Below are 23,848 nucleotides of genomic sequence, written 5' to 3' on the forward strand. Positions count from 1 at the left end.
CTTTCCTTTCCATCCGTATTTGGTCGTAGGGAATGAGCATCCTCCACACACTGAGTTTACAGTGTTCTTATGATTTGATTCAGAGACTTGAGGACGGAAAGAGGAGTCTTGAAGATGACAAGAGGAAAGCAGAGCTTGTTCGAATAACATGTGCAAACCAGTGCAAACATCATGAAAACAAACCAAACTAAATTGCACAAGATTTGCACCACTAGAGAAGAATACAACAACATAGAGAAGCCACCCACAGATCACCTAAATTGAAAAGAAAGGAAAAATAATTAGGGTAAATTATAACTATTTTTCATTTGAGTACATATTTATAATTTTTCAAACAACGATAAGGTATTTGTAATTATACCAAATTTTAGGGAAGGTGGTTGTAATTTATCCCAATAAAATAAGATCACGGTGGTAGTTTATTATATGCGCGCGAGATGGCGTACCACGAGGACTAGTATATATAAAATAAGGACCTTCGTACTTATAAACGATAGTTAGTGACACCACTATACCAATTTTTAAATATGACAATTATACTCTTAATTAGATAATTTAAAAAATTAAGTATAATTTCTTTTTTTTATAAGAATGACTTTACGTTATTTTAATTTTACTATACTAATTATTTTATTGTGTTGATAATACTTAAAAGTAGTTTTTTAAAAAAAAAACATAATTTATTATTATATATTTTATTTTTATTTATAATTTATTTTAAAATATAAAACATGTTTATCATGTACATATACAAACAACGTGTCACGAGTACTAATGTCTCGATAATAGAAAGCTTTCTAGTCCTGCTGAGGAAGAAGAATATCCGTATATACCTTGTTATGGTTTTAATCTTGAACGGCGGGCAACTCCAGTAAAAACAAAGAAAACAAGAGGTGAATCCTGGGAAACGACAACATGGGATCGGGTCCCAACAACACACGAGGGAGAGGAACATGAAACGAGGCAACGACCCCAAACAGACATCAAATGATCAAATCTAAGCCCTCCAAACAACAATTCTTTGATTATTCCGTCACCTCCCCACCGCATCAATATCTCAACTTCAATTTTTCCCTGATTTCTTACTCTTCTTGACTATCTTTCTCTTTTGTTCTTCCCCACCTCTGGATAAGCTGAATTACTGAAACCCCATATGAATTTTCGTCTATTCTGAGCTGGTTTAAGTTATGGAGGAAGCAGAGAAGAAGGTGGAAGGAGGGAGTCTGAATATTAATGGGTTCTCTCCGGTGTCTTCATCTCCTCCTGTGTTCTGGAAATCCAGGAGAAGATCAGGTTTTTTTATTTTTCTCACAGGCAACAGAACCCCTTTATGTTGTTTTCTCGATTTTAATTCGTTTTTGCCTTTGATTTCTTGAATGAAATTGGAGCTGTATAGAGCCCAACCGTTTGTGGATTATGTGAAAATTCAGTGTAAATTTCATTATATTTCCTCTGTCTGTGTGTTTATTATCATTTGCATGCATGCTACTGTAACATAATCAGATCCCCCTCTCCGGTGTTCTTGACTAGTTGTTTTCCTCCTTCCTCCTGCTTGGGTGGGGGGGAGGGGTGGAGTAGTACAATAGTGGCAAGGCTATATGGAGTTTGGCTTTGCTTACACGTTTATTCATCAAGAGATAGCTGAAAGTTATAGTTGTTTACCAGTCCTTTTGTTGTGGCTGCTCTGTATTGATCGATTGTTTAATTTCCCATGGAATTAAGACTTTGTGCTCTAGTTGAAAGGTCATTTGGTTTAACAACTTGAAGTATTGTTCAAACAATCATCTGTAAACTTAGTCTTGTCTTTAGTTAGTTGGATGATACCTCGACCGAGGGTCCTACACGAAGACCTTGAATTTGCTGCCACACGTGGAGATGAAAGATCATTAGTTTCTCCTAACTCAAATTAGCATTTAGTTTTCTTTAGTCAACTTGAAGTTTCGAAGGTAGTTAGGAGGCTCAACTAAGATTCATGAAGCAGCCAACATGTTTCTCTTGTGATCTTACTGCTTGAAAAGGTTGTGATGACGCCGTAGCTCTATCCTCGTTATATTCGGCATGGTACAAACGTTGCACTTTAAAACAAGTAGCAGTCATTTTGATGGTAGGTGATCTATATGCATCATAATCCTGGTTCGTGGATCTCTCGGTTCGGGATATCAAGATAGGAAAAGCGAACCATTCCTTGAGACCCTTTTTTTCAGTTCGATAGAAAAGAGAGTTCATATATATTAAAGCTCCAGTGTGATGAATAAGTGTGTGCGAGACAAACTGATGATGCACTTAACTTGCATGAAATGTGAATTTAATATTGTTAATTTGACTAATGGAGCAGCCTGACATATAAAAATCAACATTGTTACACTAGATTGTTTCCGATGGCAACTTGTGATTAGCTTCAATAAGGCAGTTTCCGCCTTACATTTTATGGAAGTTTCTCAGTTAGTAGTGTGTTTAGAAAGGGAAAAACAAGAAAGTAATGCTGAAGATTGATATAAAGCTGATTTTCTTACTTGGTGGTTCTATGTTCCAGTAGTCAGAATGAAGAATATAGACACAACATCAGACGGTCCGACACCAAATAAATTCATGGAGAAACAGCAAGCATCATCTGCAACAGATGTATCGGATGTTGATAAATCCCTGGAAAAACAGCAAGAATCATCCACTGACGACAAGCAGCAAGAGCCAAACACCTTCTCCACGCTTTCAGAGAAGCGGAAGGCTTTGTTCGAACCACTGGAGCCTGTGATTAACATAAATGGCAAACGTCCTTCAGCAGAATCACTGCTTCCTCCTCCCGACTTTGAGTCTGCAAGTTATCCACGAGGTTGGCTGATTGGTAAGAAACGGAAGCTTGTCAATGTGGATGTTGTCGAGAGCATGCGGAGAATAGCCGTACAAGAAATGAATCGAAAGGTTCTGCTCTTGAGCAACGTCTTTTCTTTTCCTGTATTCTTGCGTGATGGAACGTCAAACAATGTTATAAATGGCATTTGCAGGACAGAGAAATCGACGGGCTGAACGAGCAGCTAGAGGAGGATGCGCGATGCCTGGAGCACCTTCAACTGCAGCTGCTGGAAGAACGGAGCAAACGGGCTGATGTAGAGAGACAGAACACTATGCTGCAAAACCAGATAACAATGCTTATGGACATGTTGCATGAAAACGAAGCGGGAGAGGACGAAGGGATCAATCCGATGCCGTAAAACTTTATCTTTCTACTTTTTTCTTTTTAATTGGCTATGCCTTATTCTTTTGTGTATGTAGAATTATATAGAAAGTGTAAACCTTAAGACCAATCAAGGAAGTGTCTCTGTGCCAGTTTTTGTTGTAATTAAGGTCTGATTGTTGTAATTACCTTAGAGTTGTGGTTTGTTCTATGAATGAAAGGAAAAATATGGAAATGATGATTATGCTGCAGAGATTCGAGTTTGACTATGTTTTTGTCATGTTAAGGAAGAACTATTCTTAAAGAAATTGAGATGCAAATGTCATAAATTAGCATGATGTGACAGAAGAATTACTTTACTTTATATATATCAAAATAATGAAATAATTAGAATAATTGGATGAATGAGTCACAAAGTTTGCTGAAATAGTTCTTAAAAGAGAACATGATGTTTTGAGATATGAAATTTTGGGAATTGTGTTTTCATTTTCAGTTTTTGAAATAATAATTTTAAAAAAATTGTATCTGTCCATATATATTTACTCCAATTATATTTTCGTTTCACATGGAAATTTAAATAAAATTAAAAATATATATTTTTCACTGAAAACGGAAACACAAAAGAAAAAAGTGTAAAACACACACGTTCTTGGATTAAAAACAGAAAAACAAAAGAAAAAAGTGTAAAACACACGTTCTTGGATTAAAAACAGAAAAAAAAATGATCGGGAAGAAATGTGCATCACTAACTACATTTAGAAAGCTGATCAATACACGATCGCGTTGTTAAGTGTTGTTTAAAGATTGATATATGTTCTCGCATGGATGGCGTCACCGGCAACATCTATTTATCGAAATAGATTCTTTGAATATATAACAAGTATTTGGAACTATTTAAAATAAGTGTTTATCATTGCTTAAATAAGGTGTAAACAGTTGTTTGATTAAACAATTTTTTGTTCTGAATTATTTAAATTAAATTGAATTTAAAAGCAAGTCATAACTAACTGGTAAGTAAAATTGTAAATATTAGGTTGTTTATGGGATGTTCTAAAATCTAAATTCAATCATTTTTCAGTTTGCACTTCAAAAATTCACAACTTTGCCAACTGCTTATCTTACAATTTGTCTACAACTTACACAAAAGCACAAGTCATCTCCTGGAAACTGGCTATTGTGGGAGGAACTAGGCAAGAGAAGGCTGACTGCAGCGTCGAGTGCAGTCCTTACCCGATCACCCCTGCAGTACACTGGTTTCGCCATCTCAGTTTTACAGGAAAGCTTTATTAATTACAACAAAAGAGTACCTAGCCAAGGAATCAACACGCAACAGTAAGTTGAATAACAGTGAAGCCCAAATGAAAAGAAGCGATAATTTTTACATCGCTCTTCCACGGGATTTGATGTAATTAAATTCAAATTTTTATAGCTTGAGAAATTATATAGTATTTCTGACGTTTGTTTCCGTCTTGCAAATAGATTAGTTAGTTAAAATTTATCAAGTCTGTTTATATAAGCTAAAAATTTGAATGAAAATCATATTTACTCTCAATTACTTTATTACTAGCTTATTGCAAGTTAAATATATATTTTTCTTAATCAAACTACTCTTACATATCTTTAAATGCAAATGCATGTGAGAAGAAATATTTTCATCTTATAATGAGTTAATAAGTAAGTCGATTGAGGTATAATGAATTTTCATTCCAATTTTTTTTCTAATATGAAAAAATTCAGTGAATTTTCATTGATTGAAAAATTTTATTTATTAAACAAAAACAACAAATATTATATTTAATTTTTCAAACCTCAGCAAATTATCCCTAAAAAGAAAAGAAACGTGGAACATAGAACAAACTTTGCAATACATGGTGCATACACTTTGTGCACAATGATTACCATGGTGGAAATTGGAATACCTCGTAAACAAAGATTCAGGGCCAGCAGCTTACATGATTTACAGGATTCATCATCAATCTGAATTTCAGAATCCCCAGACTCCAGCAAAGTTCAGAGAAGAACAATTATTAGTATCAATTTGTACACTCACCAAGGCGTATATACATACTAATATACATGCTACCTAATTACCCGAAAGTCATTATCTAGCTTGGTTCTCAAAACCTTCTGAAATATTGAACAAGAACTGAGGCAGAGAAGCTATCCTGGGGAGATTGAGCAGCAAATCTCCAACCGAGTCCTTTCTGGACATGGATGCCGATTGATTGTGGATGACATTGAACTCATCTTGAAAGATGCTACACTTCTCTCTAACCTTGTTTTCACTAGTTGGCACACCAATACCGTTAGATTCATCTGCTCTCTCTTGCACCGAAGATGTATCCTGACAATTGTCGGTTTTAGATTGCACATTTGCATCTACAGCAGTATCTTTCTGCAGGAGGCAGCAGAGTGAATTGACCCTAGACACGAGTGATTTCTCATCTGAGTCTGGCATGTTTTGGGTGTCACTGAACAGATACCGGTTGATATCATCCAAGATCTGGAGACCCTCCCATTCCTCACTGGAAAGAGTTGGATTGGACAATGATCCCTGCTCTGATATCCGATTTTCAAGGTGGCTCACTAAATCACTCATTGACATAGAGGAGCGGAGAACGGGAACCCTGATCTGTTCCCAGTTGCTGAGAACCTTAAGTTGCTCCATTCCACCATTTTTTATATCTTCAACTGTCCATGTGTCCCTAGCTGATGGCAGTAAATTTGGATCAGAAAAGAGGACAACTCAAATTTCAGAAGAAAGATTCCATCTAGAAACAAGTGTATAGATATTGACCCTGAGCGTCCCCTTTTTTAAGGTATTCACCAATACTGTCATATTGACACTAAGGGTCTGGTTTCTTGTTAGGAATTAGTTAAATTATTGGAGACAAGACTTTCTTGCATTTAATTAACATGTTCTTCGAACAACTACAAGAAGAAACATCAATCACATAAAGTTTAAACCTACTCTCTTCTTAGAGCAGTGATGTAAGAGAGTACTTCAAGAGATCTTCTATCAACATACAAGAAGAAATGTAAATCACATAAAGTTTAAACCAACTACCTCTAGACCAGTGATGGCCAAGAGTCTAAAAGGCAAAACCAAAAACAGTTAGCATCCCATCTCATAAAGCTCGTGCCCAGTTTGACTCAACAACTACGCACATTCTTCATCCTATAAGGAAGCCATTCCTAGTTTCTCCGTCATATAGTTCAGTTAAGTCAATCAATCCCACTCAACTCTTAAAAGAACCATATAGTTATAAGGATGTTCATTGTCATAGGGAAAGCTACTCTGAACCAAATTAATGAACAAACGTAGCAATGAGAACAAATAAGCAGATATAGAAGAGAAACTAAACCAAAGAACAGAGATTCTAAGCAAATTCATGATACATTTCCATAATGGAAACAACCTCAATACTCTAATTAGAAGTCTAGTCTCTGGATGGTTTGTAGATATTTTTTTGTTTAAAGAAAGATGAAAAACCGAAGCAAGCCAAACAAAAGAACATTGGTAAAGTAAATCTCTGAATAAAAATAAATCTTAGATTTTAGTATAATCTTCAATACCATCATAATTTTACCTGAGCACGGTGAGGGTGTTTCCTGACGATAAGATTCTAAAGGTCTACCAGGAGCATCTTGATCATTCTTTGAGGAAGAAGTCTGAGCCCCTGATGGAGAAGCAGCATCCTTTAAACTGAAAAATGAAGGACTTCTTTCACTATTCAGATCCAATTCACTATTGTCTTCATTTTGATCATCCAACACAGAGATTCTCGGTTCAAAATATGGTGAATCTAATGTTATCTCTCCTTGCTGACTAAGGAACTGCAAGCGAGGGTCACATTGAGTAAGTTTTTCGAAATGTTTTCCTAGCAAGCCTTGTGGACATTCCAGATAATGCCGCCTGCAATAAGAAGTTACCAGGTCACAGATGTATGATAAGACCTTCTTTGAATAACAATCCAAGAATCTCCGACAGACAAAGTTCATTTGAATAACATACATGCAAAATGGGATACACGTATGTTCTACATGAGGTCATATAATTGAAACTTGAAAATATTTAGCAAAACAGACAAATAGCACAAATAAGCAACAGTCAACACCTCGCTTTAGAAAAGTTCTAATATTGGACCAATACAGTAAACAGGGTTCACGCTCAGCAGCCCTAAGGGATGACTCTGGCTCTGATTTAATCCAGCACTTGAAGATTTATATATCACTCAATAAAACAGTTCAAGTGTACACCACGAGATCTTTCCTTGTTAACTTAAATGAGGGCCAAAATGAGAAGGATATAATTAAAAATAAAAAATACTAGGACAAAGAAGGCAATGCATCTGCCACACGACTCCCCACTCTGCCAAGTAATAAGGTCATAGAAATCTCAAAATAAATAATTTTCCTGCAATTTAGACTCTTACCAATTACCATGTTTAAACATTCTTAACTGAAACCTATAGCATACAATAGAGTAAGAGCAATGTGCAAAATAGGATATTTCACCTCTGATTTTACATTATACATTTTAAGCACGAAAAAACACAGGCCAATCAAAAATGATTATGAAAACCATTCTTCATCTCACCCAAGAAACCACATAAGCATGGAGTTCATATAAGAGCACTTAAGCAGGCAAAATTAGCTCCATAAAGATTAATCTTACTTGTGTATACTCGCTTGTCCGCCAGTAAAGTCTGCGGTCGCCTGCCAAAGAGTGTGCTTCCGAGGTTGTGGATTAGTCTCCCTAAAGAAAAGAGGTTGCCGAGCCAGCTGCACCAGAAGCAGATTAAAACAGGAAACCAAAGAAGTTATTGATAGTGCAGTAGTAATTGAGATGAATTAGAAAACATTGTGGCTTAAATCAAACCAAAAAAAGCATTAAACATAAACAGTATGGTACTAGCATATTTACCACGACATCTAAAGTTCCAGGAGCATCATCTGGGTAATTTGCCTTCAGAGCCATAATATCGGACCACTGAATTTCAATTTTATTCTTAAGACCACCATCAAGAACTTCCCAGACCAGCTTATGCTTTGCAAAATAACATTTTGCCACCAAGTCTCCTTCATATCTTGATTTATACTGCAGAAGCATAACAACTTCAGTGATTTTCAGCAAAATATTATAATTTACTAGAGAAATCTTTTCCAACACAGGTACAAATGTACCTCCCAGGTCCCAATCCTAAGAATTGAAGCGGGGAAATTGGCAGCCTTCAGCTTTTCACCAGAAGCAGCACTACCTGTCGGCTGTCTTTTACCATGAGCATGACTTCCAACTTTAGGACTGCTCGATTGGGAGAGTTTCATTTGGATTAACTCCAAAAGTGATGGGCTTTTCCTCAGACGCAAACCCAGTGGACTAGGCTCATCCAAGGGGTTGTACCCGGAAGCTGGCACAGTAAAACCTCCCAGTCCAAAGTTTTGCTGCTGTAATGGAAAACAGACGACATAGGCTTTAAAATAATAAATCATACAGCATCACATTCAAAACCTAAATATTTTTCCTCAAATGCCCAGGTACTTGCATTAATACAAAATTATCACAAAAGAAAATCACCAACTGAATCTAAAATCATCACAAACTCGATTGCAACACAACCAAGCTGCTGGACAGCCACAACCCTCACATCGATTTAGGATTAACCACAAGAAGTAAATCACATTAGATAATTTTAGTTTCTTGCAAAATGACAAGAATAGAATTCGAAACCAACCGGTTAAATCATAAACTTAATATCCAAACATTATTTATTTCCGTTTATGTACTAAGTCACCTTCCCAATATAGACAACAAGAAATAACATCAACCATTAAAACCATAAAAATTAAACAACCAGAAGAAAGAACACCTCACAAATTAAATAATAGCCAGAAAACGTCAAAAACTCCTAATCTTGCCGATAAAGACACTGTCATACTCCTTCAAAAATCAATATAAATAATTCCTTTCCACTGATGTTAACGGCAAAAACACTATACGCTCACTAAAATAGCTAGACCATAAAACAGGACTCTTTTGCGGAAGCACAAACAGATACTACAAAACCAAAAAGAAAAAGCAAATACTTTGGGTCGCTTATGGAGTGGTCCGTGCTCTTCCTCCAAATGATCCTCCACCTCCACCTTAACTGCCGCCGCAGTCGGAGCCGCCATCTTCTCCCTCTGCTGTTCCGATTTACCGTTTCTCATCAACTGCACCATCACGAAACCGTTAAAAGACCTCTACTTCACCTCGTTTCCACCGTCCCCGATCAAAATCCTAGCACTACCCTATCTTGGTGAGTCGAATCGGAAAAGTTCGAGTTCGCTTTGCTGTTCTCCGAAGGAGACAGAGAAGTAGTATGATGAAGGAAAGGAGTTTGAACTGGAATCGTACGTATATTGTTTGGACGGCGACTCGCACGTGCCAATTTTACGCGCAATTGGGACTTCTCTGCCCCTCGAACGCGCCCCCCCCAAATGAAATTCCTCATTAGGTAGAAGGGGTGGGTGAACTGAGCTGTCCGAAAATTATCAAGGGGTAATTCGGTAATCTCGGGTCACCGAATTCGAGTTGTAGCTTTTTGGTGGGATGATCACATGGAGCGACCATGTTTTGTGGATAAAGTGGGGGGGCCCACTGTTTCTTGAAGCTTCCGCATAGTTGTCCAGTAGCGGAGCGGTGGTGATTGGCGGGAGGTAGACGTGGAAGGATCTGGAGCACAAGTTTTGACACGTAAGAAATGAATGGATAACGTTGGATGATTGGGGAGTTTGTCGTGTAGCTGACTTATAGGAAAAGAAGACGACGATATTCCGGCGGCTGTGGTGGGGACGCGCCGCCCTTTTTGGACTACTGATTTTACGTTGGAACAAGCTATTGACTTCGAATGTTTTAATGGTATTAATTACCATGCACGCTTTAAGTGTGGTGGTTTAGTTCGCTTGAAAAGAGTTTGGTATTATTTACTGAAAATTTCACATTTTTCCCTTATTTATATGGGTATATAATAAATATTTTTTATATTTTAAAATATATTATAAATAAAAAAATAGTATATATAATTCAGTACATTATATTTCACACAAAAAAATAAAAAAAGAAAGAAATTTAAAAAAAAATTAATCTAGAGTATTATTAACGTCAAACAGTGTCGCAGCCACTGTTTGTAAAAGAGAAAGATCTTTTTTTCTTTCTATTAATATAGATATAATATAAAATATAACAAAAAATTCAATCAGTGAATGTTTTTACAAAAATATTCACCGGTCGGATAACTTATACATTGACGGGCGATTAAAATAATTAGAGGGTCAATATCTACTAATTAAACTTTATGTTAATTCTAAACAAAATTATAAAATACCCTTTTAGTCGGCTTACTGGCTCTGTATGGATTAAACGGTCTTGAGGGCTCTATACGAATTATTACTAGCCTATAGGATTGTGTGGACTGCTAAAAGTCTTGATGGATTTGTGTGGTTTACAAAAAAAATTCATTGAAAAATATATCACAAATAGTGAGGTTGAGTTAGTGAAAAAATGCATCGTATCACACTCTTATAAGCAGACTAGTAAGTGATGATTCTTTTGATTATATCATTTTTGTGTGAGATGATTATATTTTGGATAAAGGAAGAGATGAGCTGAAAACAACTTATTATGTATTTTTATATTTGATGATCGTTCTTATTTATATATACAAATGATGTTGGAAACATGTTTGTTGAGTACCAAATTAAGTCAGGTTGGGTCGGAATCCGACATTATCGGACGTTTACTTTGAAATCAGGCAGTCATTAATAAAAATATTAAGCCCCGATAGTAACCACGATTGTTGTGTAATTAGCATACCACTTCTTGTAATCACAAAATAAAAAGCACAATACCATCTCTTGGGTTGGTATCATGGTATCGTAATCACAAAAAAGCACGGCCTACACGTGTTAAAAAAATTTGATCCACAATGCCCTCATTTTCTGAATCGAATTTTTTATTCCATCTTTTACTCCATTCAGCATCCACCCATCACGTGTATAATTTTTTCCATAAAAGACACACGATGTCATGTTTATACACGTGGCGTGCGTATATTAAATGAAGTAGAAGATGGAATAAAATTTGTAATAGAAAATCCAAAATTCGCTCACTTTTGTCCACTAAAGGCCGTGCAAGATAATAGTATTTCACTTTATGTATGTGTTATGACTTAATCAGTAACAACGACAATGTGGTCTCATTTATGTGCATTTTCGCAATCTCAATCAATTTCTAATAATTATTACGTTAAGTAATTCTCTAATAACACAAAAATTGGTGAAATCAAATCAACAAAACAGTATATTAATCTATCACAATTTATCTCTTGCATTATTATTTATTAATCTATGACTCCATAATTCGATCACACTTAGCAAACGAGGCCTAATATGATTAAACTTTTACTTTTGCTGAAAAACAGATATTTTGGCAAGTGGACTTGCGATTTTAAACTAAAGATATTAATTTCACAAGCGCGATAGCGATTTCAAGAATTAATTCCTTCGCAACAATTATTAAACTGGACCCCTTGTTTACGTTGCGTGTCAATAGACCAATATTTATTTTAGGGTTAATTATATTAAGATCTCTCTGAAAATACAAATTTTATTTTTTAAAAAATATATATAAAAAAATTATACTTACACTTCTTCCGAAAATTTACTGTTTATACATAGTCTCCTTTCATTAGCATTTAAACGAGAAAATACGGACGTAAGCCAAAAAAATGCATAAATTTCTAACTTTTTTCTTTTTTTTTAATATTTTCATGTAATAATTTGTACCCATAAAGAAAAAAAATATAATGATGTCGACCTCATCCACATATACATTATATTTACCTTTTTATAAGTACAAAAATATCAATGACAAGATTAAATGAGGGACAAAATTAAAAATTTAAGTTTTTTTTTTTTTTTTTACGTACTGTTCAAACCCTAACGAAAGAAAGTCATGTATAAATAATAATTCTTGGAAACTTTTTTTGAAAAAAAAAATGTAATTAAGTATTTTCAAAAAGGGTATAAATGTAATTAATTTTTTTATTTTATGTCAAGAAACTTTTTATTCATGTCTTATTATTTCATTGAAAAATACCGATCTAGATGGAAAGATCTAAGTGTATATATATGTTTGTGTGTTTGTTTGACATGCATTTAAATATAGCATATGCAATGAGACATCAAATTGTGATTTAAAAAAAAAATAATTTAAAGGATACCTAATAACTTACCTACAATTATTGCAATTTCTTGTCAATTAACACAACTCAAAATTTGATATACAATCACAATTTGATATATCAAATTTGAATAATATGGAAAGGTAATTTGCAATTTACCCTATTTTTAATTATGGGCTTTTTAATATGATTGAAGAAGAAATAATTAGTTGGCTAGCAAATTGTATTTTTTGTTCCGTAACTTAAACTCTATGCATTTTTAGTTGTATTATTTATGAAATTATTGAAAATAATTTCGTAACTTGCAAAAAGTTCATTTTTATTCTTCCGACCAATTTTTATTAGGAAATTGACGGTGAAAATGACGTACAAGTCAAGTGGCCGTTATCTTTTAAGAATAACGGCTACGTGAATCACACGTGGTTTTTAAATTTTTTTTTTTTATAATTTCCTAACAAAAGTTGGGATGAAGTTTGAAAGTGAGAATTTTTTTAAATTACGAGATTATCTCTTAAATTTTCATAAACATGGACTACAAATAAGCAACAAATAAATGGATTGAAATATTAGGTAATAGACCTAACCAAAATTTGACCAAGATTTTCTAGAAAAAAAAAAAAGGTGATCTAAATAATTCCTTCCGTGGGGTGATTAGATCATCAATATAGTCAACTAAATGTTAGGTTAGGTTAGGATGAGCTTTTGAACTTTGATATAATTATAAATATTTTATATTATTTAATTAATTATTAATATTCTTTGATTTTGACATATATCTAACAATCAGTCCAATTATTTAGTTTTCGTTAGATTTTCATCTATTTTTTATGATGAATTAATCAAAATATCTTTTTGGACTATAAGTTATAATTTTATTTTATTTTTAAAAGAATTTTGAGAATTTTTATGGACTAAGTGGATAGTTTTTTTTTTTTTTTTTTTCAAATTTTTTTTTTTTCTGTTTTTAATAATATTTTTAAAAAGATACAGCAAAGGCAAAGTTGGCAATTCCAAACCTCCATTTAGAAATGCATAATTTTATTAAAAATTTGAAGATATTTATAATTTTTTAAATAATAAGAGGATATTTGTAATTACGTCAAATTTCAAAAAAGCTCATTGTAATTTACGCTAATTTAATTTAATTCTCTTTCTTCCCAAATTTGTTAATTTAGGTATTTCTTTGAATATTTCAAGAGCCAATTAATTTCATTTCTTGAAATGAAAATACTTTCTCCCCTTTGATGAGTGGCTTCACCTAAAAATAAATTATATTAATGTTTCCTAAAATTAAATTAATTGGTAAATACTCTTTATTCTTTGTAAAATTAGAAGTAGACCATTTGAGTTTATAATTATAATTTACATCAACACATTATTAGATAATGTACTTATAGTTTTACAAAGAACATAGGGTACCTATACAGTGTAATTAAATCTAACCTAATAAAAAAGTATCGACGCAATTTAATTTTACAGTTCGTTTGGTTCAAGTAAGAGAAAAGGGAAGTAAAAAGGGGAATGAACAAATAATAGTTTTCCTTCAAATTTTTTGGTATAATTGAAATAGGAGTAAATCCCAAATATTTCTTCTTATTTGATACGAAAAAATAAATTGAGAACAAAAAAAATATTAGTGAAAATATTTATCAAACAAGAATAAAAATATTTTTGTGTTTATGTCAACAAAGACGGATTGTTTTAGTGAAAATCTAGACGACTCTAAAAAATTCACAACATTCTAAGTGTAGGGATAATTCTTCTAAGGTTTGGAGTAAATATGAATTTTTATTTAATTATTTTATTAATATCAACAAATTTGATAAATTTTAATTAGATGTAATTTTTTAAACAATAGAAATTTTACATATAATTACACAAAATCTCAAAGGACGGCAATGCGACCTTACAAGTTACTGAACGCCATGAATATTGGCTAGTTAACCACAACTATGAAATGGATTGCACAAATCAACAACTTTGAACTCATGTTTTATGACATATTGCTGAATAAATTTGGTGCAAAAAAGAAGTTTGCACTCATGGGATGAATCATGACTACACTAAAAATTGCATGAGTAACAACTTCCTAAGTACCCAAGGTCGAAATGCAGCTCAAGGAAACGGTAGAGGAACCACCAATAAGCTCATGTTCGGAGGATGAACTCACGACCTTGGGGACTTGACTTATACTGTGCAGCAGAGTTTTGAATCGACAGAAGCCAAACACATGCAGAAGGCTTGATAACCGGTCAATGGATATCTGCAACAAAAGTAGTACGTAGCTGCATATCGTTAAATAGTCCGCCATAGGAAGAGAATATTATCTTGGATACACACATGTCGACAAGTGAATACCTGTAATCCATGACATATTTGGACTTCCCCAGCCGTCCGAGCTGAAGAATCGTTTGCTTCCCGTTCCTCTACCGACCACCAAATAGAAGTGCATTTAGTTTCATGGGCTTGTGCAGATATGAGTGTAAACAAGTTCTAATGCGTAAAGTTTGATTTTACGCTATGCTGAAACTCGGAGTCCTTGAGCTTACCTCCAAAGTTAATTGGAAGTTCTTGACTGAGCTCTGGATTTTAAGACCTGCCCGTCCTCTGTCTCTGAAATCTAACTCGTACCGTTTCGAGAACTGAGCAACATGATGCAGAAAGAGCAATGTCAAGACTTTTATGAAGGATTGTAAGAGGTAAAAGAAATGATTAGACTGAACTTACCTTGTTGTAAGAAGGGACTTTTGAAAATAGCTGATGAACTTTGTCCTTGTTCCCCTCCCATTCCGCCGGCAATCCATTAATATGTTGTATCTGCAAAAAAGGGCACAGGCAATTTTCAAAAGAAACTCTTCTCTCAGTTTGACACAAGGAACACTTCATGCTAATAAGCTACTAAAACATAACAGTCAGATGAAGAATGAAAGAGATAACAAAGGTAAATTGTTGCAAAAAAACCATCAAGAAACTCCAATGCAGTATTGTTTTCCAACAAACTAGCTATGAGAGAAATTTATGACTGCTAACTAGTTCTCATTAACGTTTCCTTACACTAAAGAAATTTATGATTGTAAAGTTTTCCTATGTTCTAATACTATACAATTACATTTGGATGGAAGGATTTGAATTGGAGACGATGTTTAAGGAGGGATTTCAACTTACTCCAGATTAATGGATCTAAATGCATCGGAACGAATGTAAACAATCCAAAATGAGAGATCAAGAATTTGAAGTACGTTGATAGATTACGATCTAAACGAAAAATTTATGATTGCTAAGTAGTTGATGGGTCAAAAACACCTTATAGCAGCGCTCTCTTTGGTTTCATTTTCAACTCGCCTTCGAGATTGGAGCAAAACCTCAACAAGGGGAGTGCAATCCCAAAAACAATATAAAAGAGATATGATTTGACGACGAGAAAAACACTCAGAAAATAAATCTAAACATAGAGATAGCATTTACCTGATTTGTATTCTTTAGCTGCATAGATTGGTGCTTTGGAATCCATGCCTTCATGCTTCGATAATTCCCAGTCCAGGTTGATACAGTAGGGATAAATCTATCCATTAAGACAACCAATATATCAATATTCCAACCTCCAGACACTAAAATAATATAATCTGGAAAGTTTCTCGCATAACAACAATTCTTGTATTCACCAGGTGTGAGAACACCAAGAAGTGTAGATCAGTAGGTGTCTGCCTCGATCTACACCATTAGGCGTTTCACACTCTATGCATATAAGAATTTCCAAGGAGACATATATCTTACTTCACAGCAGCCAATAATTTGGGGTGTTTAGTCAAGGAATTCAGACAATGCCCCTGCAACAAATTGATGCTAGAAACTGTTAGAAAAACTTAACACTTCTCTTGCACTTTCATGTTGTGAACTAAATTAGCTGAACTGGGACTTCAAAACTGTAATCATTTTTGTGCACCTGATCCCATATATGGTACTTCGAGCCCACAAGATTAGCAGTCACTATCCCGATTAAACTGTCCTCGGAACGTGCCATTATCCCTTTTGCATTTTGAGCAATTGTGAACTCTGATCTTCCTCTACGCCTTCTGTGAAGAGCCACAGCAAGTTTGCGATTTTGCCGCCCCTTACCCTCCTGCAGTTTAGTAACATAAACTATACTCACAATCTTGTTCATCGGACATAGTCACTGGGCTAAATGCAACAGACCGACTTGTAAAACTACTAACAGGTCAAAAACACCCTAAACAAAAAAGGTCAATGCGACCCCGTGAACTTTTAAAGAAAGGGGCAACGCAACCCCATTATGCTGGAGGCAGAAAGTTTCTTTCTGAAACCTGAGGGAGTGGCATTGCCCTTTATTTTTGTTTGGGGGGATTTTATGCAATTAACCACAAAGCATTTGCAGAAATAGAAGGCCTTAAATAGTTCATAAGTTTGCAGAAAACACAGATGAACAATGGGGTCAAGGGAAACAAACAGGGCTTACATTTGTATATAATGTGTACAAAGTTCCTCCATCGAATCCGTCGGGCGATGTTTCCTTCACTATTATACATGTGCACCTCCCAACATCCACAGGCAAAGGCCTATATAACAAGGCCCTGCAGAAAACACAATCCAGGGATTACAACTTTTTACCCACTTAAAATTAATCCAATCAATCTTGTTTTCAATACAATCGTGCAATAAATGCACGCGAATACCTACCTGTTAGGCAAAGCCGACCAGGACGAAGCCGGTGCAGCTTCTGAATCAGAATAGTCCCACACATTGACTGAATTCGATTTCTCCGAATCAACGGAATCCCATATCTTCAATCCAATATTCGAATCAGGCTCGTATTTCTTTATGCACAACTGAAGCGAAGATGGCTTCAACAAATTCTCCTTCATCTGAGTAGTCCTACCTGAAAACTCTTTCAAGATTGGCGTATTCCCATCACCGGGGACTTCATTTTCTTTGCCATCACAGTACTGTTTTCCGGGCTTCACATTTGGCTCAGCATTCTCTTTATCATCACTGATAACTTCTAAATTCCGGCGCATGTGGGCTCCAAGAGAAACGCTGTTTCCGCCTCCCTCGCTAGAGCTGCGGTGGTGTTTCTGCTCAATAAGGGGATTACGGTACATGGAAGTGTACGAAGACTGACGAGAAATTGTGGTTTTCTTGCAGCCAGCCATGATTCGAGAATGGTTTGGACAAAGATTGGAAATCTTATGTTATGGGGATGGGTTTAGACAATGAGACAGTGAATCTTGGGGGAAGTTTGTGTGGGGTGATTTTGAAATGAAGAAATGTTCTTTTTCTTGTGTCCGATGCCATTAATGGGAGTTGGAAGCAACGGCTATTTGAATTTGAAAATTTGAACTGGATGTGCGATATATAACGGTAACTTCAATGAATTCAGTTGAGTCTTTTCTTTCTTTTGACTGGTGGGAGTGTGTGCTTTTTGGTTGTCATAGTTGGGGGGGGGGGGTATAAATTGGGTAAATGGTAGTTGGGAAGGAAAAAAGCGGCAAGAATTTTGAACAGAGAAAAGGTGGGGCTGCAAGAATCGAAGGTGGTTGGGAATCTGACAATGTAATTATGAATGACAGGAATATACTCAAATGTAATAGTGATTGGTCGTTGATTAGAGTGTGAGTGGATAGATCACCGATGTGCCAATTGCTATTATTCAATAATCATTCCCCTTAATCTCTCACCGCTTTTATTTGGTTGAAAAATATTTTTTGAAAATGCTTTTGATGAATAAGATTCATAACAAAGTGAATTAAAATATGGATAAATTATAATTATCTCTTCTGCCATTTGATATAATTATAAATATTTTTTCGTTATTTCAAAAATTACCAATACCTTCATGATTTTAACAGTCATCTAATAGTTAGTCTATTTCATTGGTCTACGTTAGGTTCCTATCTATTTTTTGTGATAAATTAATCAAAATATCCATGTGGATTAAAATTTATAACTTTATTTATAATTTAAAATATTATAATTTTTTATTGACTGAGTGCATAATTTTTTTTTTTTATAATTTTTCAAATTTTTTCATCCAAGTTTGCATGAGGGCAAACATTGGACATGTTATGACCCATCAACTACTTAGAAATCATAAATTTTCTGTTTAGATTGTAATCTTTGTTGCAATGTACTTCAAATTTTTTTCAGTTGTTTTTCAAATTTGCATATAGTTATACTAAACCTCAAAAAAGGGATTTAATTATCCCTTAAAACAATTAAAAAAGAAAATGTATCTGTATTAGTAAATTCTTACAGAATTTGAACAAGGAAACAATTTTCTTGGTGTTTTCTTCAATGAAACCCAAGTTGCAAAATTTGCAGTGAATTATGTCACATAAACTACTTGATATCAGTAATTTTCAATTAACTTTTGTAATAGTGTTTCATTGGCAGATAATTCCTGTAGTTAATGTCTGACTTCACAGTAACCTTCCACCTTGCATTAATTGACAGCCCTAACTGCTTGTATTAGCTTTAAGGATTTATTACAGTATCTAATGCATATATGTTCTTCTGTACATACACCTCTAACTGAGTTTTCCTGAAAACAAAATCTAACAACTACAAATCTTCTCATTTCTGCAATTTGGGACTTCCTCAATTTTGACAACTTTCATAATTTTCCAGTGTTTTAAGTGGACACTCTCAGTACCTGGTTTGATGTTAGGACAGAAAGATTAGCTTTGAGGTGGCTGTTGCTCCTCCCCCATCCATCCAGGGTGGATAAATTTTCTTTCCTCATCAGCTCAACTGAATCAAGCTCAGCAAATGTGCCAATTCAACCTCCGACCTGCCGAAGCCAATGATCTGCATTAGATGTAAGTCTCGTCCATCAGGGCAGCAAAATCCCATCAACTTCTTGATCTTCCTCCTTTCATGAATCGTAATCTGTTTCGATGTTATTCTGAGACGTCGAGTGCCTGACAAGACGCCCTGCTTCATCATACATGTCAAGATTATCACATGGGCTCGGAAAAATCTTGCCAATCACACGCCCTTGGACAAAAGAACACTGGAAAATCCGCTTTTTCTTGTAAGTTATTCCAACTAACATGTCTCGGAAAGTGACATTTCTTACTGGAATCGGTTGGCTGCCGTAGATACGAACTGGAATGCGAACTCCCCGCCCACGAATCCTGTCAAAGTTTATATCTTCGATAACCGGGAGGGCCTTTGGATTATAGCCTTCGTCTGGATGCTCGTTGTAATCAGTCTTAATCACTATACCAACCCTAACATTCTCTAGTGTCAGGTTTCGGTAGGTTATTTGTCGAACATATCCGCCCCGGCCGGCAGTTGTCTTGATTCTAACACCTCTTTTGGAATTCCAAACAAGGAGATTCTCCACTGTTACTTTTGAGACCCCACCAGACATTTCACTGCCAATTGATACTCCTGCACTGTTACACGTGAAAGGTGTCAATGGAAAAGAAAAGTACCAAGATAGAATTGGTATGTAAACCAATGGATAGATTTGGCTTCATAGTTTCTATCAAACAGATTTCATAATGTTACAATGCCATATAAATTGGAAAGATTTCAAGTATAATGCAAATTTGAGAAAAAAGCTAAAAATGAGGGAGTTGATTCTGGTTGCATATGAAGTATAGTAAAATGCCAAAATATGGGAAAATCCTTCAGAAAAATGAAGAATAATAAAACAGCAACTATAATGGGTGGCATATCTAGTTGGTACAAAGAATTGGAGAACAGAGGCAGATATGCATGTCAGATATAGCAATGATGCTATGTGCTCATAAGTACTCTTGAGAATATGCAGAATGGAATCTGGTTGACCAAAAAATACCAGATAACAATGTTAAGATCTGAAATGCATTACTGAAGCATATATTATATAGAAAGAGAATCCATGTTATAGTTATGGTCAGTGTTACCTATAATCAAAGTTTTTTGCAAGATAACCTAGACACTGTTGAGTACGTCAACAACCATATGCAAAAACAGAAGCAGGACACCAGAAAACTCTCACCTTATCATCGAGCGCGCTACGACATTACGTATCAGAATGTTGGTAGAGGGTCGTGCATAAGCAATTCCATACTGATCCCACCCGCTTTTGATTGCAATTCCATCATCACCAACACTTATGTAACAATCCTCAATCAACATATTCTCACATGAATCTGCGAAGGACACCGCATGCAATCTAAGTCCATTTTTACTTACTTTTTGCAATTAGAGGGAAGAGGGGTGTTTAAGGGTGGAGATGGATGCTAAAGCAAATGGAAAATATTTCTATTAAAGTAACTCCACCAAATACATCCACATAAAAGCCATCACATCTGTAATCAACTGGTATCATGAATTATGTCTTTGCATCATAGTGCCGAAAGGAGTTATTGCACTTTGTCAAAGAAGAAAATACAGAAGATTTTTATTAATGTATATGTCAATGTTCGGTAAAGCTTCTGCAAAACTTCAAAAGGCTTGAATTTCTCTGCTTATAGCAACATGTAGATTAATTTTGTGAGGAAACTTACTATTGAACAGCCACTGTTAAACAAAACATAATCCATCTCATATAAGATGTAAACTTCTACAAATTTTTCCATAAAGGAAAGCAAAAGATTCCTTAATGCTTCATGTGGAATTCTTTTGAGCAAACAACAAGAGGCATTGAAGTCCAAAGAACAGATTACTTCCCGAAATGTTTTGGTATACTAGATCAGGAGTATATTTGTGGCATTTTATACAGGGGCCGGTGTTAAAAATAATATCAATTTTGACGCTACTACAATTTTAATTATAGTGTGTGCGTGTGTGTGTATTCTTTCTCGGTTCCTCCTTAGAAGTATAATACAAATTATGTAGAAAACTTCTCTTTAAATTAGTTGGTACAACAGCTTACCTGGTCAAGACAGTTGAATGTGACGATATAGTCATGAGTTTAGTCGCTTTTAATGCTTGGACGAATTTCGTATTTCCAATGTTTTCCCTAGAGAACTTTTAGAAGGAATTCTTAAAGGAAAAAAGAAATTAAAATAGTTATTCCAACATCACAACTCAACAGATATTGGTGCATATAAATCAGCTACTGAATTATGTCATGATCAGACAGTTCCACCAGAAACAATATAACAACAGCACTAGTCTTTGCATGAGTTATGCTTGCTGCACTTTCAAGATCATAATCTACCATGAAGATAAATGTCAAAAAAACTTATCAAGATCACAACAGTTCAAATTTACCAGGGTCTATTCCATCAGTATTTGGGGCACCAGATAGCGGAGCCAATATGGTCACGTTTCTGATAGTAACATTCTGACAGTCGTAAGGGTGAAGAGTCCAGAATGGAGAATCACGCAGAGTCACATGAGATATCTGAATGTCTCTTGACCACATAAGCTGTACAAGAGGACCCCTGGTGTAGTTCAAATGCTTGTTACGGTACTTAGTCCACCATGTCCGACCTTGTCCATTGATGGTGCCATTATTCCCTGTTAAGTGGTTATTCAAGCCATAAGTAACATTGTTAAGCTTACCCATGTAAATGTTATCAAACAATGAGTGGCACTTTACTTTATAAGCCAAAAGAATGAAAACCATTAGAAAAGCTCCCTATTCGAATAAGAAATCATGCAAATCTCACCTGTTATCACAACATCTCTGAGATTTTGACCATGGATCAAACTTCCGTACCGTGGCCCAGCTCGTTCTCTTCCATACCCATAAGATGGTAAAGGAGGCATCAGTGGCCAATAATTTTCATCCTGTCTCATCCAACAAGAAAAGGTTCTCCTATCAGATCTTTTATTCTCTTTGTTCCTCAAACTTTTTCTTCTTTCTCACATGGGAGGGGTCAGGGATTGGGGAGGAACGAGGGCAAGGAAAGACAAAAGTTAGTATTTGAATTCGCCAATTTACGCAGGCACCATGTCGTGTTTTTTAGTACTAATCATGTGGTTGCTGCCTCAGCAAAGTTATTTCAAAAGCTGAACTAAACGAATAAAATCATATTATGTGTTTCTATATATCTTAATATGTTAAAATTCACAGTCAATGAGGCATTCACACATAAGCTGAAAACTTTGTAAGCCATGAACCACATATCTAAGTGAGATAAGTGAGAGCACAAGTACTCCAGTGAGTCCCTTTCTCCATTTGAAGTTTAGACTCTTCCTATAGTTGACTCCTAACACAGAGAACTGAAAACAAAAAGGGGAGGGTTATCAGGAATTGCAACCGGATTTTTTTATTCAATATGAACTATTTACAAGACCATATAGAGCACAAATGATGTGGAAATAAGATGCCTTCTCCAAAGAGTTCCGGTTCCCATAGGTCAATTTGCTGTGGTGCCAAACGAGAGTGCTCATGAGTGGCACTCACTGGAATCTCACCCTCCCATATTATCTTGCATAGGTAGAAACTTCAACAACGCAATAATTCCTATTAAGAATCTTATCATATGTTTGTCCATAAGATTATATAATTGTCTGAAACTGCAAAAGTTCTGAAATTTCTCAAGACTCCGAAATAGCTTATTAACATCCACCAAGTAAAAAGAACAAAGATATGCAACCAACACGAAACATTAATCCATGCATATTAAGAAACACCCAAGCTGAGACTAGATAATTGATTAAGCTCCAAAACCCACTTGGCCATCCAAACATAACGTAAGTGCTTTATACTACGAGTAATATTAACTTCAGTTTCGTAATAACTTTATACTACGAGTAATATTAAAGAACTTTTCCTTCACTGTGCCTTTGCTTTGCTAGCCAAGTCCAGCTAGCTGGATAACAAGGAATGCAACTTTGATAGACTATATTTAGAATCTAAGAGTTGTGAGGTAAATATTACACAATCCAGCAAGAGTGAGGGATAAGGAGTCTGGTTGAGGTCAGTATGTTTGTCCAATGATCAAACTAGCACCAAATAATTGATACATCTAGGCTGTTGACAGCGTGCATTTTGATATATCACTGTGATGCCAACATGACAAGCTTGTTGCAAAATGCTGTAACATCCCGGTGACTACACATGAAAATAATTGCATAATTTGGTGACAATGGGCTGCTGTTTTGAATAAGGAGAAAATAGTTCTATATGCTTGGGGGGTTGGAATACCAACTTTAAGCATGAAAAGAAGTTCATTTAAGTAAAAATGGCAAAATTTTCGAACTGATCATGATGCACCTTATTAATGCAAGTTACAACCATCTGCATTTCCACTTTCTTCTAGTTTTTAATTCCACCAACATTAGCGCACGCACATCAAGCAGACCTTAGATTAGAGTTGAAGCCCAGAGAACCAGAAGCCTCTACTAAAAAAGCAACACTTTATCTATTATTTGAAAATTGTATCCTGCAGCAGATGCAATGCACCCGGCTTTTAAACAGGTAGCGAATATAAGGTTCGCCTTCACGGCCATTGTCAGATTTGCCTGCAAACTAACCTAGACTACTCCC

The 23,848-nt window shown here is 35.2% G+C and overlaps 4 protein-coding genes across 7 annotated transcripts in view; 1 reads left to right on the forward strand and 3 right to left on the reverse strand.

Annotated features, from left to right (window-relative positions):
• Nucleotides 828-3,441, forward strand: LOC105158247 (protein HEADING DATE REPRESSOR 1-like). Of its 3 annotated transcripts, none has more exons than XM_020692980.1 (3): nucleotides 828-1,293; nucleotides 2,537-2,919; nucleotides 3,003-3,441. In XM_020692980.1, the coding sequence occupies exons 1-3, from the start codon at nucleotides 1,188-1,190 to the stop codon at nucleotides 3,207-3,209; spliced, it is 696 nt and encodes a 231-aa protein (XP_020548639.1). In that variant the 5' UTR covers nucleotides 828-1,187; the 3' UTR covers nucleotides 3,210-3,441. The 3 variants fall into 3 exon arrangements, with proteins under 3 accessions (XP_020548639.1, XP_020548640.1, XP_011073224.1); XM_020692981.1 differs by having other exon boundaries at nucleotides 831-1,293; nucleotides 2,534-2,842; XM_011074922.2 differs by having other exon boundaries at nucleotides 840-1,293; nucleotides 2,534-2,919.
• LOC105158248 lies at nucleotides 5,065-9,632 on the reverse strand. Of its 2 annotated transcripts, none has more exons than XM_020692656.1 (6): nucleotides 9,260-9,632; nucleotides 8,360-8,617; nucleotides 8,100-8,273; nucleotides 7,851-7,957; nucleotides 6,763-7,088; nucleotides 5,065-5,881 (listed from the first exon to the last, which is right to left on the reverse strand). In XM_020692656.1, exons 1-6 carry the CDS (start codon nucleotides 9,392-9,394, stop codon nucleotides 5,274-5,276), a joined length of 1,608 nt encoding a protein of 535 aa, XP_020548315.1. In that variant the 5' UTR covers nucleotides 9,395-9,632; the 3' UTR covers nucleotides 5,065-5,273. The 2 variants fall into 2 exon arrangements, with proteins under 2 accessions (XP_020548315.1, XP_011073225.1); XM_011074923.2 differs by having other exon boundaries at nucleotides 8,360-8,620; nucleotides 9,260-9,628.
• On the reverse strand, nucleotides 14,515-17,747 carry LOC105158250 (tubby-like protein 8). Its single transcript, XM_011074924.2, has 9 exons — nucleotides 17,092-17,747; nucleotides 16,871-16,985; nucleotides 16,340-16,516; nucleotides 16,171-16,223; nucleotides 15,862-15,958; nucleotides 15,124-15,213; nucleotides 14,946-15,038; nucleotides 14,755-14,822; nucleotides 14,515-14,659 (listed from the first exon to the last, which is right to left on the reverse strand). Exons 1-9 carry the CDS (start codon nucleotides 17,562-17,564, stop codon nucleotides 14,584-14,586), a joined length of 1,242 nt encoding a protein of 413 aa, XP_011073226.1. The 5' UTR covers nucleotides 17,565-17,747; the 3' UTR covers nucleotides 14,515-14,583.
• The window catches only part of LOC105158251 (probable polygalacturonase), a 5,932-nt gene continuing 941 nt past the window's right edge, over nucleotides 18,858-23,848 (reverse strand). Inside the window, exons 2-5 of the mRNA XM_011074925.2 lie at nucleotides 22,023-22,143; nucleotides 21,622-21,870; nucleotides 20,402-20,555; nucleotides 18,858-19,811 (exon numbers count right to left, since the gene is read on the reverse strand). Of these exons, the coding sequence (XP_011073227.1) occupies nucleotides 19,286-19,811; nucleotides 20,402-20,555; nucleotides 21,622-21,870; nucleotides 22,023-22,143 (1,050 nt within the window). The 3' untranslated portion in view covers nucleotides 18,858-19,285. The remainder of the gene's footprint in view (nucleotides 19,812-20,401; nucleotides 20,556-21,621; nucleotides 21,871-22,022; nucleotides 22,144-23,848) is intronic.

This window comes from Sesamum indicum, linkage group LG3 (genome assembly GCF_000512975.1).
Source record: "Sesamum indicum cultivar Zhongzhi No. 13 linkage group LG3, S_indicum_v1.0, whole genome shotgun sequence".
Classification (NCBI taxonomy): Eukaryota; Viridiplantae; Streptophyta; class Magnoliopsida; order Lamiales; family Pedaliaceae; genus Sesamum; species Sesamum indicum.